This window comes from Myxocyprinus asiaticus, chromosome 45 (assembly GCF_019703515.2).
Source record: "Myxocyprinus asiaticus isolate MX2 ecotype Aquarium Trade chromosome 45, UBuf_Myxa_2, whole genome shotgun sequence".
Classification (NCBI taxonomy): domain Eukaryota; kingdom Metazoa; phylum Chordata; class Actinopteri; order Cypriniformes; family Catostomidae; genus Myxocyprinus; species Myxocyprinus asiaticus.
Window position 1 is genome coordinate 23,686,612 of NC_059388.1, and position 18,609 is coordinate 23,705,220.

The following is an 18,609-nucleotide window of genomic DNA, read 5'->3' on the forward strand; positions in this document are numbered from 1 at the left end:
GAGACTGAGTCCAACTCCAAATCGAGGAAAGAGATGCTCTGAACCGGGAGGAGCTTGCTCTTTTCCCAGCTGACCCAAAGCCCTAGTCGGCTGAGGTGTGAGAGCACCAAGTCCCTGTGTGCACACAACATGTCCCGAGAGTGAGCTAGGATTAGCCAGTCGTCGAGACAGTTGAGAATGCGAATGCCCACTTCCCTTAACGGGGCAAGGGCTGCCTCTGCGACCTTCGTGAAAACGCAAGGAGACAAGGACAGGCCGAAAGGGAGGACCTTGTACTGATATGCCTGTCCCTCGAATGCAAACCGCAGGAAGGGTCTGTGTCAAGGTAGAATCGAGAAGTGGAAGTACACGTCCTTCAGGTCTACCGCCGCGAACCAATCTTGATGCTGGATGCTCGCCAGAATGCGTTTTTGCATCAGCATCTTGAACGGGAGTCTGTTTAAAGCCCAGTTCAGTACCCGCAGGTCCAAGATTGGCCGCAACCCACCGCCTTTATTCGGTACGATGAAGTAGGGGCTGTAAAACCCTTTCTTCATCTCGGCCGGAGGGACAGGTTCTATCGCGCCCTTCCGTAGGAGGGTAGCGATCTCCACGCGCAAAGTAGCAGCGTTTTCGTCCGTCACCAAGGTGAAGTGGATACCACTGATCCCGGGCGGGCGCCTGGCGAACTGAATCACGTAGCCGAGTCAGACGGTCTGGACCAGCCATCACGACGGATTGGAAAGCACAAGCCACGCATCCAAGTTCCGCGCAAGGGGGACCAAGGGGACAACGTCGTCGGACGTACCGGCAGGTGGGGCCTCGCGGCGGGCGGAGCTCGAGGTGCCACACCACGTTGTGGCCGTGCTGAGTCTAGGGACATCGAAGCACTTACCTGGCTCCTTGTGACCACCCCTGGAACAGCCTGGGATGGGAGAGGAAGAGGCCTATCCTCATGACCCGTGGAGACTGTCACATCGGGGGCGGATGTGTGCCACAGCTGGGCGCTCAGAGGCAGGAAGGCCACCGCTGGAGCGCCAATCCTGCAAGGAATAACCCGTGGACGGTAGTCGTGATGATTTTTGTTACGAAAGCAAGCCGCAATCGCAACGTTGCCATGGTCATGTTCTCGCAGTGAGAACATGAACCATCCACGAATGCTGCCTCCGTGTGGGTCGCGCCCAGACACGAAAGACAGCGATCATGACCATCCGAAGTTGAGAGGTAACGACCGCAACAGGAATAACACACAATCGGAAAGGCATCTTTAAAATGACGCGTCTTTAAAAAAACATTCCGTGTGTGCCGCTCTTTTAGAGAAATAAACTCTTTCAGAAAATATACTCTCTTTTTCTTCCGAAGCGCCCAGGGACGTTCTCTGCAGTGCACCAGTGCAAAGGAGGGAGAAGCCGCTGAAATGCGCCGTCAGATCCAGCAGAGGTGAATGAACAGCAGGAATTCAGCTCAATGAGCATGACTGTTTGGCTCCGAAGAGAAAATCTGAATGAGTGGTTGCATACCAGCTCCTTTTATACCCATATGTCCGGGGGAGTGGCATGCAAATACCACTCGCCAATTTTCATTGGCTTTTTATCAAAGACCAGAGGTGTCTCGGACTCCCAAGAGTGACCCCTAGTGTCACTACATCAACACAACGTTGAGTGAGTGACAGACAGGGAACCTTAATTCTTAATACTGTGTATTGCCCCCTTTAGCATCAATGACAGCATGCAGTCTTTTGTAATAGTTGTCTATGAGGCCCCAAATTCTTGCCGATATTATAGCTGCTCCAGGTCATGCAAAGTCTTTGGTCGTCTTGCATGAACCACACGTTTGAGATCTCCCCAGAGTGGCTCGATGATATTAAGGTCAGGAGACAGTGATGGCCACTCCAGAAACTTCACCTTTTGAGCACAACTGTATATATATATATATATATATATATATATATATATATATATATATATATATATATATATATAAATTAGGGATGGGAAATTTAACACATCCATTTTTGCTTTTAATAGTTGACAGTTTAACACGTTAAAAAAATGAATTCAAAGCAATGAATGCAGTATCCGTTTTTTTTTAAACTTTACTTATGTTTTTCCCAACTTCCTGTGGTTAAAATTGGCATATATACATTTCCAGGAGTTACACACTCAGCTCGACTGCACATTCTAGCATAGAAACTGATTGTGTGGAGCAGTGCACACTTTTTATTATGCGCGACAAAGGCATAAAAAACATGGGAGCGAATTTACTATACAGAGAATGGAGAGTTCACCCGCAAGTGGTGAGCCATGTGTAGGAGAGATACGGGCAAGCTGCTGTACTGTATCTCTTCGCATCACCCGAAAACGCTCTCTCTTACTGTCATCTGAACCATTGTCAAAAGTGAGAGACCCAGCGTGTGCACAATAGAGACTGAATGGCAGCCAGAGATAAAAATAGTTTTGAGATTGAAAACTTCATGAATAAACTTCAGCATTCAATTTGTTTTATATCTGTATGTAAAGTGTCTAATAATGCATTGGCAATGTACACTTTAGTTTATCTTGTCCAAAAAGCTTGATATAAACTGAATCTACCCATTTGATCCTATTATTAAAAAAGTCCACTGGAAAAAAAGATTTAGCAAAACTTTTAATTACAGCATGTCCACTGATTAATGGCATGTATACATATATAAAGATTTATACCTGTAAAAATGTGTCTAATATATATATCCATCCTCAGAAAACGGAACATTTTAACATATACATATTTAAATAATTAAATAAATGATGACCAATTTCTTACAAGTTCTTTGAGACAAAGTATAAAGTCAATATATTTATGATTCAATTTTAATGTTTGCTTTAATGTACGTTGTACCATGATTAAATGCAATTAATCACAGAAAACTGTGCGCTAAATTAGTTAAAAAAAATTATTAATTCACTGCCCTATAAAAATAGAAAAACTTCTGAAAATTTGTAGGCACTAATGGCACCGTTTCTCAGAACGACACTATATGTTTGTCTATAATTTCTTTAGTTGCAGCCTCCCAGTGTAAAAGGCTTTGATTTTGCAAAGCTTCACCTGGGCCAGCACAGTAAAGATGACATCATGGTAATTCAAGAGCCTGCCCCTTTACCGCCCCCTGTTAAAGAAGCCACACCCTCTGAGGGCGGAGAATTGAACACACCCAAATCAAAGAGCTCGTCCACGAAAGCATCACGTGCTGCACGGAGAAGGGGCAGGTAGGGGACTGTCTGTGATCCTGTGTTATATTTTTAGATTGCGTGTGAGCAGGTATATATATAATATTTTAACTTGCACAACTTGTTTGTTTGTCAGATTGTCTCCGTCTGATGGAGATTCATTAGGAAGTGAAGCATCCAGTGGCAGAGAATCAGCAGAGGAGAGCACCAGACCTGCTGTAACACCAAGTGACAGCAAACCCCAACATCGCAAGAGCAAGCATGGTACCATATGACACAAACAAACACGCATACACAATAATTATAGAAAGAGCCGGAAACATTTGTAAATGCAAAATCCAGCACACAGTGAACCCGATTCCACACTTTGCTGTATTTAACCACCAGAGAATTATAGCACAAACACACTTTTATGCAAAACATTTCACAAAAAGAAGTTTGTTTGGTTTCGAATACAAAACAATAGATATATTGTTCAAAAATGGCTATTTAAAACGAAAAAAATTAAGTTAGCTCTGTGGAAAGGCCTTTTTTTATCTAATGCAATGACATCATTTTTAAGTGTGACTTAAGTGTCCAAAATTGTCCAAACACAGTGTATGTATTTATGTAATATATATATATGTAATATATATTTGCTTAAGAATAATTTGTATTATGATAAGCGCAATATAAAAACTGAATTGAATTGATATGAATAGAACTGAATTGATTTGAATATCTTTCACTTTCTCTCTCTTCCCCACTTATTCCCTTGGTTGCCAGCAAAAAACAAACTTGGTAAGTTTCTTTATCCACAATCATGTTGCACTTGCATATATTTAGTCACAAATGCATGACCTTTGATGTCTGGCCTTGATCTCCAGGTGCTCAGCCTGGCAGTGGTGCAGATGAGCAGTTGTCCTCCTCGTCCATATTTGAACATGTGGACCGTCTATCCCGAGGCTCATCCGATGGAACACGCAGAGTGTCCAATAAAATTCAGCTTATAGCCATGCAGCCCATGCCAAGTCCGCCCCCTCATTCACACAACCAAGACCTGAGTCCCAACCTAACAGAGAAGATGCCTGATGGAGCAAAGGTCAACAGTGAGGTCAGTAAGCTCCTCTTCACATACACAAACACATGTTTGTGTAAATGACAGGCTCAACCAGTGCTTACACAACACTCAAATAATAGACTATGAAGAACGTTCTCACAAATTCCTTTAAAGACAACGTGAAATGTCATTCACAATGCATTTAATTTCCATAATGTGAGAAATTTCAGAGTTAAACAGAATATTCATTAGGATTTGATTTTATCCATGAGGATTTGAAATAGTGGGGTGGAGAAAGTATACATGTTATATCAGTACTAAGACCTGGATGTTTACATTGGTTTACACTGGTAAAAGGAATAGTTCACCCAAAAATGAACATTCATTTACTTCCATGAAACAACAAAGGATATGTTAAACAGAATGACAGCCTCAGTCACCATTCACTTTCATTGAATCTTTTTTTTTTCATACAATGAAAGTGAATGGTGACTGAAGCTAACATTCTGTTTAACATCTTCCTTTCTGTTCCACAGAATAATGAAAGTCAAACAGGTTTGGAACAGCATAAGGGTGAATAAATTATGACAGAATTTTCATTTTTGGGTGAACTATCCCTTTAATATTATTTCTCCCCACCTGTGTGGCTGCTGTGTGTAAAAAAGTTATTTCAGAGACTAAAACATTTATTGAAAGATAATAAAAAAGATAAAAACTTATTTAGAAAAAAAAAACAATTAATCATGCACAATAAGACCAAGATTTATTAAAAAAGCATTTAAATAGGGTCAATTTTGATTTCTTGTTGTCTTTTAGAAAACATTTATGACTTATTAACATTATTCCAATCTGTATGTGCATTGATATAGATCCAGGTAGCCTTGAGGCATAAATCTGAGATTGAACACCATCGCAATAAAATCCGCCTGCGTGCCAAGAGGAAGGGCCACTATGAGTTCCCTTCCATGGAGGACATCATGGCTGTGTTTGGCGACAGCTCCGAGCAGCAGCGAGTGTATCAACAAGCTCAGGATCAGATACGCAAGATTTTGCACCCAGAGGAACACACACACTCATCATGTGGAGAGCCACGCAAGAGGTCAGGATAATAAACTTATTTTGTTCTGCAAAAGATGAAGCATTGGGAGATTGCTAACTATTCCTTCTTTAAAGGAATAGTTTACCCATATATTAAAATTAATTTATTTACCTAATGTTACTCCAAAGCTGTATGACTTTCTTTTGTGGAACACAAAAGGTGAATTTTTTAAAAGTCTTTTAAAGACACCATGAAATCAAAATTAGAGTTTTAGTCTAAGTCTGATTGCTGTAAGGCCATCTATATGTACTATATGTAGTGGTATACTCCTAAAATGTGACAAAATAAACTTTTAGTTAAACTTTTAGAAGATTATACATTTAAAAATGTAATGTCTTTCTCTTTCAGCAAAACTGACCACAAATATTGATGAATAATTTTGCACTACACAATTTTTCATCCAATAAAATGCACTCTATAATGAAAATGTCCCCTTCTCCTATATTATAAATACCACCTGCCACCAACTAGCAATAGCAAGTAACAAATCATGGTTGGTTGTGCTTCTTTTCTTTTTTTTTTTTTTGCAATTGGTTGCGGAGTGGCTGTATTATTACTTAAAGGGATAGTTCACCCAAAAATGAAAATTCTCTCATCATTTACTCACCCTCATGCCATCCCAGATTCTAACGATGCTGCCAGCAAAGATGAAGATGATGGAGTGAAGAACCCAAGTGCAATTTTATTAACAAACGTGAAATCCAAAAAACCCTAACTATAAATGTGAAACAAACATAAACATGAACTTGACTATAACCTTGACTTAACATAAACTTGACTTGACATGAACAACGTTACCAAACATATATAATACTTGACAAAGGACAATGGAAAACATGAGGGCTTAAATACATGGACATGGGAGAACATAACCAATGAACAAACAGAACTCTAAACAAGATAATCAAACAATGAACCAATGAAAACAAGACACATGAACATGGAGGGAAAACAGGAATCACATGATATGAACTGGAAATAAACTTTCAAAATAAAAGACATGAAATACATGAACACACACATTAAACATTATATATCCCCCCACTAGGGGCGGCTCCCGACGCCCCAAAACATGAACAAACACGTAAAACATGACATAGTTCCAAAGTTCTGTAGGGAGCTGGGTAAGTTGGGGGGGATGGGGTCTTGAGGCGTGGGGCATGGGACAAGGGCAGAGTCAATGGAAGATGAGGCCCTGAGAGGCTCGAGGGGCGGAGCCATGGAAAGCGGTGCCGTGAGAGACTTGAAGGGCGACACCATGGAACTTGGTGCCCGGAGGGTAGCTGAAGACTCAAAGGGCCAGGGTGGAGCCGATGGCAGGGAGGACCAAGGCAGTGCTGGAGGCTCAGAGGAGCAAGGCAGAGCTGGGGGATCGGAAGACTGAGGCGGAGCCAGTGGGACTGAGGACCAAGGCGGAGCCATAGGGAAGGAGGTCCCCGGTGGAGCTGATGGATCGGAGGGACGAGGCGCAGCCAGAGGATCGGAGAGCCAAGGCGGAGCCAGGTGACCGACAGACCAAGGAGGAGCCAGAGGGACGAGGGACCCCGGCAAAGCCGACAGGCTGAAGGACCACAGTGGAGCCGAGGGAACGCAGAGCTGGGGCAATGTTGAAGGACCGACAGGCCAAGGCGGAGTCCAGGGCTCAGAGGGTCCAGGTGGGGTGGGAGGGTTGAAAGTTCCCCTTGCCTGCTCAGGAGAACTAAGGGTGGGTACAAGGGTGGGAACCATCTACAGGTCTAATAGCTTCAAAGTGGCTATGACAAGGCGTGGAGCAGAATTAGGCGTGGCTGTGACGTGGCATGGAGCAGGCTCAGGTGTGGCTGTAATGTGACATGGGGCAGGCTCAGGCGTGGCTGTGACGTGGCATGGGGCAGGCTCAGGCGTGGCTGTGACGTGACATGGGGCAGGCTCAGGTGTGGCTGTGACGTGACATGGAGCAGGCTCAGGCGTGGCTGTGACACGGCATGGAGCAGGCTCAGGCGTGGCTGTGACACGGCATGGAGCAGGCACAGGTGTGGCTGTGACACGGCATGGAGCAGGCTCAGGCGTGGCTGTGACACGGCATGGAGCAGGCTCAGGCGTGGCTGTGACATGGTATGGAGCAGGCTCAGGCGTGGCTGTGACATGGCATGGAGCAGGCTGAGGCGTTGCTGTGACATGGCATGGAGCAGGCTGAGGCATTGCTGTGACATGGCATGAAGCAGGCTGAGGATCTGGGACAAAAGATGGCACTAGCTCAGCGACCATGATGAGGAACTCTGGCTTGGCGGACATGATGTGAAACTATGGCTCGGTGGCCATGAATTGAAACTCTGGCTCGGTCTCCATGACGTGGAACACTGGCTCGGCGGCCATGTCATGGAATTCTGGCTTGGCATCCGCCTCCCCCACAGTGAACGTAGAACCAGTGATCTGCAGGCAAGGTCGATATACTGAGCGAGGCTGAGGGAACTGCGACCGCCGGGCATAAAAGTGAAGATTTAGTCCAAATCGGAAACAGTCTTTGAGGGCAATCTCATTAAAGTCCACCTGGCAGGCCAGAGCGCAAAATCCCTCAACGTAATCCTCCAGGGACGATTCCCTTGACGTAGGTGGAGGAGCTGGATTGCTGGGTTTATAGTTCGGTCAGGTATTTCTGTAACTATGCTGCTGGCAATGACGAAGACAATGGAGTGAAGAACCCAAGTGCAATTTTATTAACAAACGTGAAATCCAAAAAACCCTAAATATAAATGTGAAACAAACATGAACTTGACTATAACCTTGACTTAACAAAAACTTGACTTGACATAAACTTGACTTGACATGAACAACGTTAACAAATATATATAATACTTGACAAAGGACAATGGAAAACACGAGGGCTTAAATACATGGACATGGGAGAACATAACCAATGAACAAACAGAACTCTAAACAATATAATCAAACAATGAACCAATGAAAACAAGACACATGAACATGGAGGGAAAACAGGAATCACATGACATGAACAGGAAATAAACTATCAAAATAAAAGACACAAAATACATGAACACACACATTAAACATTACACAGATGTGTATGACTTCTGCAGAACACAAACAAAGATTTTTAGAAGAATATCTCAGTTCTGTAGGTCCATACAATGCAAGTGAATTGGTACCAAAATTATATTGCTCCCAAAAGCATATAAAGGCAGCATAAAAGTAATCCATAAGAATCCAGTGGTTTAATCCATGTCTTCAGAAGCAATGTGATAGGTGTGGGTGAGAAACAGATCAATATTTAAGCCCTTTTTTCTATTAATTCTTCTCCCTGCCCAGTGTGTGGCAGTATGCATGAACAAAGCGAATCGCCGAAAACAAAAGAAGAATGTGAAAGTGGTGATTGGGGGGCCTGGGTAGCTCAGCAAGCAAAGACGCTGACTGCCACACCTGGAGTCGCAAGTTCGAATCCAAGGCATGCTGAGTGACTCCAGTCAGGCTTCCTAAGCAACCAATTGGCCCAGTTGCTAGGGTGGTTAGAGTCACATTGAGTTAACCTCCTCGTGGTCGCTGTAATGTGGTTCTCGCTCTCGGTGGGGCACGTGGTGAGTTGTGCATGGATCCATGGAGAATAGCGTGAAGCCTCCACACGCACTAGGTCTCCGCGGTAGCGCTCAACAAGCCATGTGATAAGATGTGCAAATTGACGGTCTCAGAAGCGGAGGCAACTGAGATTCGTTCTCCGCCACCCGGATTGAGGGGAGTCACTACACCACAATGAGGACCTAGAGCACATTGGGAATTGGGCATTCCAAATTGGGGAGAAAAGGGGAGAAAAAAAAAAGAAAGTGGAGATTGATAGTAAAAAAGGAATTACAGGATATTATATTAGAAATATTGATCTGTTTCTCACCTACACCTATCATATCGCTTCTGAAGGTGTGGATTTAACCACTGGAGTTGTATGGACAGGGTTGGGGGGGGGTTACTTTTTAAATATATTCCACTACAGATTACAGAATACATGCTGTAAAATTTAATTTGTAACGTATTCCGTTAGATTACTCAAGGTCAGTAACGTATTCTAAATACTTTGGATTACTTCTTCAGCACTGGTAGATTTTTTTCACTTGTTTTGACTATAAAAACTCTGCCAGTACAGTAAGACAAAATACACATGTTAAAAATACATTCTCTGAAAAAACTAAATATCTTATGCAGTGTTGATTCTAAAACAAGATAAATCAAATTGATCTTGTTTTAAGGATTTTTAGATATTTTTGCAGGAAAACAATACAAAAATGATTATCAAGAATACGATTTTTGCCCTAATATCAAAGGTCTTACTAGAAAAAAAGAAATTATGATCCAACGTGAATTTTCTTGATAAAAAAAATATGCTCGTGCCTGTTAACATGTGCATGTAAAATGGCCATAAATAGCATTTTAGCTTAGCATAAAGCTAACAATTTACACAAGATTTATTTCTATTTCTTCTGCTCCAAACTTACTTCTCTGTCTGCTCGTATGAATGTAACACATCATAAGAAAGTGTTTCACCGCTGTTTAAATGCACTTTGGATCGCATCATTTATATGTATAAATGTTTTCCATCTGAAAGGACTAAATATTAAATGAAACAAATGACAATAAAATGCAAAGTAATCTCTTCAGTAATCAAAATACTTTTTGAATGTAACTGTATTCTAAATACCAATGATTTAAATTGTAACTGTAGTGGAATACAGTTACTTATATTTTGTATTTTAAATACGTAATCCCGTTACATGTATTCCGTTACTCCCCAACCCTGTGTATGGATTACTTTTATGCTTTCTTTATGTGCTTTATGTGGCTTCAAAGTTCTGGCCACCATTCACTTGCAATAAATGGACCTACAGAGCTGAGAAATTCTTCTAAAAATCTTTGTTTGTATTCATTAGAAGAAAGAAAGTCATACACATCTGGGATTGCATGGAGGTGAGTAAATGATGGGAGAATTTTTCTTTTTGGGAGAACTATTCCTTTAAGATTATTGACTGCATAAAAAGGGATGAGTCCTTCGATATATTTTACTTCCTGTTTCAACAGGAAATATGTCAAAACAGGAAAGAAAATGGCATTTATTAATCCATTTCAGCTTGGGTAAGATAAAAGTGATTTTGTTTAGAAATGGAGAGTAACATCTTTATGTTTTTTGCATGTTCATTATATGTGTAGTTCCAGAGGACGACACTCTCCCAGACAGAGACAGAGACAGAATCTGAGTGGTAGTGGTAGTCTGAGAGACAAAGATCGCCTCATTACTGATGGGGACGCCACATACAGGAAGTACCCTGGGGTCAACAATGTGGCATATGTGGTAGGACACACACATACGCATTTGCTTTCATCTAACTGTAACACAGACTAACCAAAACTTCTGTTTTATTCTTATAGTCTGATGCAGACCAGCTCCCAGATGCAGGTAGCCCCTCCCCCACTGATGAGGTGTTTTTAGACCCTGGATCTCCGCCTCCTGGTCCTGCCCCTGCCCCAACCACTTACGTCCCACCTCAACCAACCATTGAAGAAGCCCGCCAGCAGATGCACTCCTTATTGGATGACGCCTTTGCGCTTGTCTCGCCCTCCTCTCAAGGAAGCTCCGCCCCTTTGACATTCACTGGCGTTACTGCAGTGACTGGAGTTGGAGAAATCAGCCCTGGTCAACCGTCAAGCCCGTCCTCACAGCCTTCACACCAGTGGGGTTCTTCCTCTTACCCCGCAGCCCCTGCACACAGTCCTTTCTCGGCAGTGAGTTACTGTATAAATGTGAGCTGTATCATTTTTATATACATATGTAGTAGTTAAGTTATGTAAAATGTCTCCTTTCTCTTTATCTTATAGAGGTATGCCGAGTTAGGAATGTCTCCCACGTCAGTCCAAGGCTTGCTGCAGAGGTGAGATGGATTCTGGAATGTTTTATGGAAAAGAAGTTGTATATATTAATTCACTTTAAAACGTAAACTAATGAACTAGTACAGAAGCTTCCATGTTATAAGTGCACATAAAAGGTTCGACTACCTAATACTAAAAAACATGTAGCCAAGTCTCATTTTGTCTACAGGTTTGACAAACTTTTGTTTTGACCATATTGTAGTGTCATGTTCATGCAAGTACTCACCAGGGATATAATGGCTGTGTAATCACTACTAATTGATTAAGTGTCAGATACAATATTTACTCAGCAGATTCGTATACTGTAAATTGACAGGCAGGAGCAAGGCTCTGGGTATCTAATGTCAGGAGAGATGCAGTCAGATCGTGTTTACTCCAACAGGAGGCAGTATGGAGAAGACCTTCCATCTTCTTTTCGGCCACGACCAGTAGGTGGCAGCACAGGTAAAGGGCTTTTGAGTTTATTTCACATGGAGTGTAAGTGTATGTTCATGCTATGATAATCACAATGTGTATGTTGTCTGTGTAGGTGCACAGTTGCATCAGCTAACACAGGTGGGTTTGTCGAGTCGAATTGGACTGTACCCTGGTGTTGGCCGTAGTGTATCGGGGCCGTCGGGGTCCAGCTGGGCCCAATACCGCTCAGATGAAGAGATTTCCAACCAGAGGCCTGGATCCAACCGAGACAATGTGAGTTAAACATGCACGCACACAGTGGCTTTCTCCGAATTCTCTCTGTAAATATAATAAAATTATAATAATATATACAGTAGGGTGTTTTAAAATACTTGTTTTCTTTCTATCAACTTCAAATTCAATTTAGTATGGTTTGTTGTCATGACTGTGCATTTGCAGCTTTGCTCTGTAAAATGAAATCTGTACAAAAATAAGACATACAAAGTAAATTAATGAAAATGCAAAAGGAGTGAACATATAATATTAACAAAACAATGAAAACCATTTAAGTAAATTCAATTAAAATTGTTCGGAGTAAACTGAGAAAGTAACAATTAACAAGTTTAATTAAGTGAATAAATTAAGAAAGTTGTATTGAAGGAATATTCCAGGTTCAACACAAGTGAAGTTTAATCGACAGCATTTGTGGCATGATGTTGATTACCACAAAAAATAATTTCGAGTAGTCCCTCTTTTTCTTAAAAACAAAGAAAAGAAAAAAGAAGCAAAAATAGATGTTACAGTGAGGCTCTTACAATGGAAGTGAATGGGGCCAATTTTTAGAGGGGTTTAAAGGCAGATATGTGAAGTGCATATTTTCATAAAAGCACTTACATTAATTCTTCTTTTAAAACTAGTGTATTATTTGGGCTGTAAAGTTGTTTAAATCGTAATTGTTACAGTCGTTTTAGGGTTTTAGGATTTGCGGTGTTACGTCATCATGGCAACGAAGTTGTAAAATTGGATATAACTTTACACAGAAAATGTTAGCAAGTGATTTTATCTCACTAAAATCATGTTAATATGCATATTGTTTATGTCTTGTGGCTATACTTTTGAAACGATGAGTATTTAAGCATTTACGTGTTGGCCCCATTCACTTCTAGAGTTTTTCACTGTTTGTCAAAATCTGAAATATATGGTGTGTGTTTAATTTTGTTATAGAACTCTGTTATTCGTGTATTTTATGCATCCCTCTCTCTGTCTCTCACAGATTTTGACATTCCCTGAGTATTCCTCCTCACCTGTATTCCAAATGCCCAGGACAGCCCTACAGGAACCCACGACACCCCAGGTCCACCTGGAACCCTCTACCGCAGGGTACATTGCCCCTGAGGAGCGTTCTCCACCCACTCACTCCTCCGCCTCCCTCATAAAGGCCATCAGGGAGGAACTTCAGAGACTTTCTCAGAAACAGACGGTTCTTGCCAGCTACCACAGTTGAGATAAACCCAAACCCCAGTCATGGGTAACTTCCTTTTGCAGCTATTAGCTGTGATGTACCACCACATAAGCATCCTCTCAAATCCTAACACAGCTCCATAGCTGAGAAGCTGCTTTACATAAACCCAAACCAAAATCTTAGGCCAGAAACATACTTTTTGCAAGTACACAAACTCAGATGCGAATGTTTGGCCCTATTGTTCTCGTTGAACATAAATGTGTGCTCTCTTTTGTTGCTGTGCCGGTGACATGTCAACTTTAACTAACTCGCTCAGCAATTCCTTTAAACTGTTTGAATGACCACCATGAATGACATTAGAGCCCCTTGTGGCAACCCTGAGAATGAATTGCGTTAAGAATTACCACCTGATACATTTTGGAACACAACAACGCACAAAATCGAGCTTAGGTATAAGCATTTGCATTCATATACTTGTGTAGATCATGTTTCAGGCCTTAAAATTTAAGTACGGCTGGTCTGTTACGCATGAAGAAATTCTGAAAATCTGAAAATCTTACGTACTATCATTGCCAGTACATTCACAATTAAAATTTCACTGCTGATATGCAGAAATGAACTTCAATACCCTCTCCTATATTTCACCAAAAAAAAAAAAGACATCTTTCGTAACAAGGACTTGTCCAGATTGTTTAGGAAAAATAGACAACATTGCCCCATATTCAGACTCTTAATATGCATGCTGAGAGCTGTGAACTTTCCAGACTTACTGTTGACTGTTGCTAATGTGAACATTCCTTCCCTTCAAATCCATGTCTGTCGAAGTGCTTCCTTCAAATGGATCATCCTCATGTCTCCAAACTTCCTCTGGTGCTAAAAATCATTTCTTGCCTCCATCACAATGCCACAACATGGCCCAGCCCAGAAACTCTGAAATGGCATCTTTACCTCTCGCCTTTTGTTGCTTTAGTTCTCTCGCCTCTTCCCTGTTCTTCCATTTATTCAAGATGGCTGATCAGGTGAAAACATGTACTCTGTTCCAAACCCCAGTGAGCTGCCTACATTTTAAGTTATCATAGGTCCACTACCAACACAAAGGTTGTTCCACAACTTAATGATGCCTTATAGGTTACCTCATTTTAACCACATTCAAAGGCAGCATCACATGCGTGCAGAAAGTTCTAAAAAGTCACATTTTTATGCTTACTATAATATCGCGCCATTAGCTTAGCAACATGCTAACGTCATACTTTATTGAAATCAATTGCGAGCTGAGTTTCCCTCTGTTTGTGTGCCACAAGCAGTTGCTGCCTTTCAAATCAGTCACTTCTGAGTTTATAGCGCATTACATTTTAATTATTTTAATCAGATTATAGTTACTGACTTTCAGTTAAGTTACAGACCCACTTTTTATTAGGTGTCTTTAACTAATATGTACTTAAGCATTTGCTACAATGTACCTATTATGTACATACGTGTTGTTGCATTGTACTTACATTTAAAGTACCTGCGTTTTATTACAGTTACACTGTTAAACTTATCCCTAACCATAAACCTTACCCAACCCTTGCCCTAAACCTTAACCCTAAACCTACCAGTACCTTAACCTCAGACTCTGTTTCCACTTGGTATTACAATGCATCACTGTTTACAGCTGGTCGTTTAAATGCATCTCCAGTGACCACTTGTGTTCAGATTTGGAGGGGAGGGTCTCTGTTTCATGACGACATACATCAATCACTATGTCAGTGTGTTACTGCATGATATTAAAGTGCAACAAAGTCAGAAAAGACAAAGAAAGCGTGATAAAACGGTGCACTGTTTCTCCCAGATGCAATTTGAATTTAATCTAAGCACAAATGCAACACGTCAAGCAGAATTGTCAGTTATTTTAGCATATTACCTGTATTAATTGTGTATGTGTATGTATCTGCTTTTTTTTAAAGTTACGATCGGACGGTTAATTCTTTTAAACTTTAAACACTTGTTTTAGCGCAGTGGTTGATTGACAGGTCAGGGGCGGCGCTTTACTGCTGTCGAGACGCATACAGGACGGATTAGAGTTTACACCTCAAATGCGATGTGGACACATGCGTTTTTGACTACATTCGTATGTGGTTTTTGTGATACGATCACAAAACGTTTTAGACCCATTTAGACCTGTATTTAGTGCTGACCACATGTGATTGGATCACCCAAAACACATCTTAATACCAGGTTTTTTGCAGAACAACATGTAGTTACACAATAAATACACTGTAGTATGTATTTTAATGTTTTGTTAATGTTTAATGTGGGATCTTAAATACTTTTAAGTGCATTATTTGGGTTACACATACAGTATTTCTAAAATTATATTATGTAGAACATCTTAATGTTCATCTCTTACATGAACATCTTAAGGGCATGTGCCACTAACGAGTCAATGAACAAGGAGGAAATATAGACACTATTTTGAATTTGTTGTGCAGAAAAACAAAAGCTTTGCTCTGAAGTGTTTTAGAAAGTAACTTAAAAGTAATTAGTAATGTGATTACTTTTTCAATGATGTAATCAGTAAAGTCAGTAATCTGATTACAATTTACTTAGTAACTTACCATTCAGACCGAACTTGTTCTTGTGCTAAAAAGCTAGACGCAACACGGCGAATATAATAAATGCAGGTGTCTCGAGATGCATAAAGTTTTTTCTTACTTGGCATGCCATCTAAAAAACTTAAGTCTCCTGCACAAAACGCTGAAAACAGCAAGATGATGTGCAATGGTAAAAGACATCTGTCTAGCACTTGTATATGTAGAAAAATATTTGAAAAATAGCGAACATGTGCTCGATGAAAACAACCCCTTAAACGACAGCTGCCTATATAGGCAGTGAGGCAGCTCACTAGGTTGTGGAACATGGTCTTGACATGGTTTTGACTTACATTTGAGCTCTGGGTACTTTTGACTCTGCAGGGGAGGGAAGGAGAGTTTTGAATGTGTCTGCAGCTTGTTGTTGAGAACTTTCTCTGCGTTAGTGATCTGTGTGCTTTTGAGCTTGTTTGCGTGTTTTTGAACTAGAACTAACAGACAAGCGGTCTCAACTTCCTCCAGAAAAAAAAAGATTTGGCCTGCTGGCAGCACGGTTCCCATCTTGATAACGTCATTGCTGCATCCATCCTAAACTCACTACAGTATGTCTACATCTGAGGAGAGATATCAAAGGTATGCATTCATGATACCAGTGTGTATTAATCTGAGGTTTTTTTGCCAGTGGCCTGGAGAAGTTTCTCAGTTTACTGATTTATTAATTTTGCACATTTTCATCTTTGCACATTGATATCATGGTGATGATGGAAGTCAATCAGTTTAAGAGTTTATTGTGGAAAAGAGAGAAGACTATAAATATATAAAGTTCATATTATATAAAAATGTATATTGCATATTGATGTATTGATCCATTCAGCACAAACTGATCATATGTTAGATTATATGTTAACCATATTAGATTTATTTTTTATTGTTATAAAAGTATTATGTAAAAATGTTAAAGATGTTGGAAAAGTATTGCTATGGGACATTTAAAAAAAGACCAAATCACTGTTGAGGCATATAATACCTTTAGCTTCGTAATTCAGTAGACATTCTCAATGTATTTTCATGTATATGGTCATGTGGATTTGCACAGAAGTATTGTAATGATTGCTTTAAGGTTAAAAGGTTAAAGGCCTTGTTTAATGTTGTTTTGTACATGATTTCAGAGTGTTTTAATTTTTCTTTCTCTTTTTTTCATATTTTCTAATTTATTCTGTTTTCCTTTACTTACCATTTTTCTTTTAATTCTTTCCCCTTCTTCCTGTCTTTTATTTTTTATCCTTCTTTCCTTCCTCCTTTCATCTTTCTTTCTTTCTGTCTTTTTTATTTCTTTTTTCTCTTTCTTTTTTTCTTAAGTATGAGGCCTTAAACAGGACGCATGTGAAGCTTTATTTCTCTTTATTTTGTGTGCTAATGTCTTAATGGGCATGCTTATAGCCTTTAAAAATATCGAAAAAACAAGAAACAAGCTTCATAGAATTTAGCTTAATATGAAAGACTACTATGTAATGGTTCATGAGACTAAACACAAAGCAAAGCACAGAAAAACCATCTTGATCATCATTGAAAAAAAAGAAAATGTTCAGTATTTTGCCATTTATAAACCTGAATAATATTTTTGAAAGTATTTAAATATCAATATTTATAATTAAAATATATCAAATAGAAGAAGTACTAATATGTAAATGGTCATTTCTCCATATTTAAATATTCAGTATGTAGTCCACAGATGACTAATAAGAGGCAAGCATCATTGGTAGAGGACCCTTTCCCACTGTGCAAAGACCAACTGGGAATATTTTTGTTTGTTTGATGTCATTATTAATTTGCTTCTTTTTTTTTTTCTTGCAGATTTTTAAATAACAACTCTACGCATTCATAAAAAAGGATGTTGAGGATAAATATTAGATTTACAGTCACTTGATTAACATGGTGCTACTTAACACACCACCGTGTGTGTGCGTGCGTGTGTGCGTGTGTGTGTGTGTGTGTGTGTGTGTGTGTGTGTGTGTGTGTGTGTGTGTGTGTGTGTTTGAGAAATGTTGAGCGTGTGAAACCATCAAAACCTTACAGCACTGAACTTAATCATATTTATAGCAATTAAAATGTACAAACTCTGAGATTAACTGAATGCAGTGTGTGTGTGTGTGTGTGTGTGTGTGTGTGGGCAGGTTTAAGTGGTTTATGAGGACAACATAGGTTACAAACTGGTAATTACAAGGGTATTATGCTATAAATGTGGTTTATGAGGACATTTTTAGTGTCCCCATAATTCAAATCGCTTAAACATACTAAATTATGTTTTTTGAAAATGTAAAAATGCAGAACGTTTTTTGTGAGTGTTAGATTTAGGGGTAGAGTTAGGGGATAAAATCTATAGTTTGTACAGTATAAAATCATTATGTCTATGGAGAGTCCTCATAATGATAGCTGCACCAACATATGTGTGTGTGTGTGTGTGTGTGTGTGTGTGTATGTGTGTGTGTGTGTGTGAGCGAGCAATAATATACCTCCCCTTGTCCCTATGTCAGTGCCATAGAGGATGCAACTGGAATGTATACTAAATCTTACATAAAGTGAATTCTTAGATTTTAGTTTTACATTAAAGGATATTTTATTACTGTCATCTCTTTCGTTGACAATGCAAACATCATCTTTGCGATCCCATCATGAAGGGATACATTTCTCATTATATCTATCATTCTGTCTTGTTTATTTCTCTCTTGGTCTCTGCAAACTGCATTCCACTATTTGATGTTTTATGTCTCTGTATTGTTGTGTATATTAAATAATAAACAATGTGCTGTCAGTTGAATCTGTCTCTTTCATGTAAACCAGCAAACCAGGTGACAGCAGAAGATGAATCACAACTTCAGCTCACAACTATGTGGGGTGGCATGTCAAAATATGCCAGTTGGGATTCAGTACAATCCTAGCGGGGGTTAAACCAG

The 18,609-nt window shown here is 40.1% G+C and overlaps 1 protein-coding gene across 2 annotated transcripts in view; it reads left to right on the top strand.

Annotated features, from left to right (window-relative positions):
* Positions 1 to 18,458, top strand: part of LOC127435381 (UPF0606 protein KIAA1549-like) — a 43,475-nt gene extending 25,017 nt beyond the window's left edge. For both annotated transcript variants that reach the window (XM_051688807.1, XM_051688808.1), the window contains 11 exons: positions 3,019 to 3,224; positions 3,322 to 3,449; positions 3,951 to 3,965; positions 4,052 to 4,278; positions 5,094 to 5,323; positions 10,511 to 10,652; positions 10,730 to 11,083; positions 11,177 to 11,229; positions 11,544 to 11,671; positions 11,757 to 11,917; positions 12,897 to 18,458. In XM_051688807.1, coding sequence (XP_051544767.1) covers positions 3,019 to 3,224; positions 3,322 to 3,449; positions 3,951 to 3,965; positions 4,052 to 4,278; positions 5,094 to 5,323; positions 10,511 to 10,652; positions 10,730 to 11,083; positions 11,177 to 11,229; positions 11,544 to 11,671; positions 11,757 to 11,917; positions 12,897 to 13,127 — 1,875 coding nt within the window. In that variant the 3' untranslated portion in view covers positions 13,128 to 18,458. The remainder of the gene's footprint in view (positions 1 to 3,018; positions 3,225 to 3,321; positions 3,450 to 3,950; positions 3,966 to 4,051; positions 4,279 to 5,093; positions 5,324 to 10,510; positions 10,653 to 10,729; positions 11,084 to 11,176; positions 11,230 to 11,543; positions 11,672 to 11,756; positions 11,918 to 12,896) is intronic.
* The last annotated feature ends 151 nt before the right edge of the window (positions 18,459 to 18,609 follow it).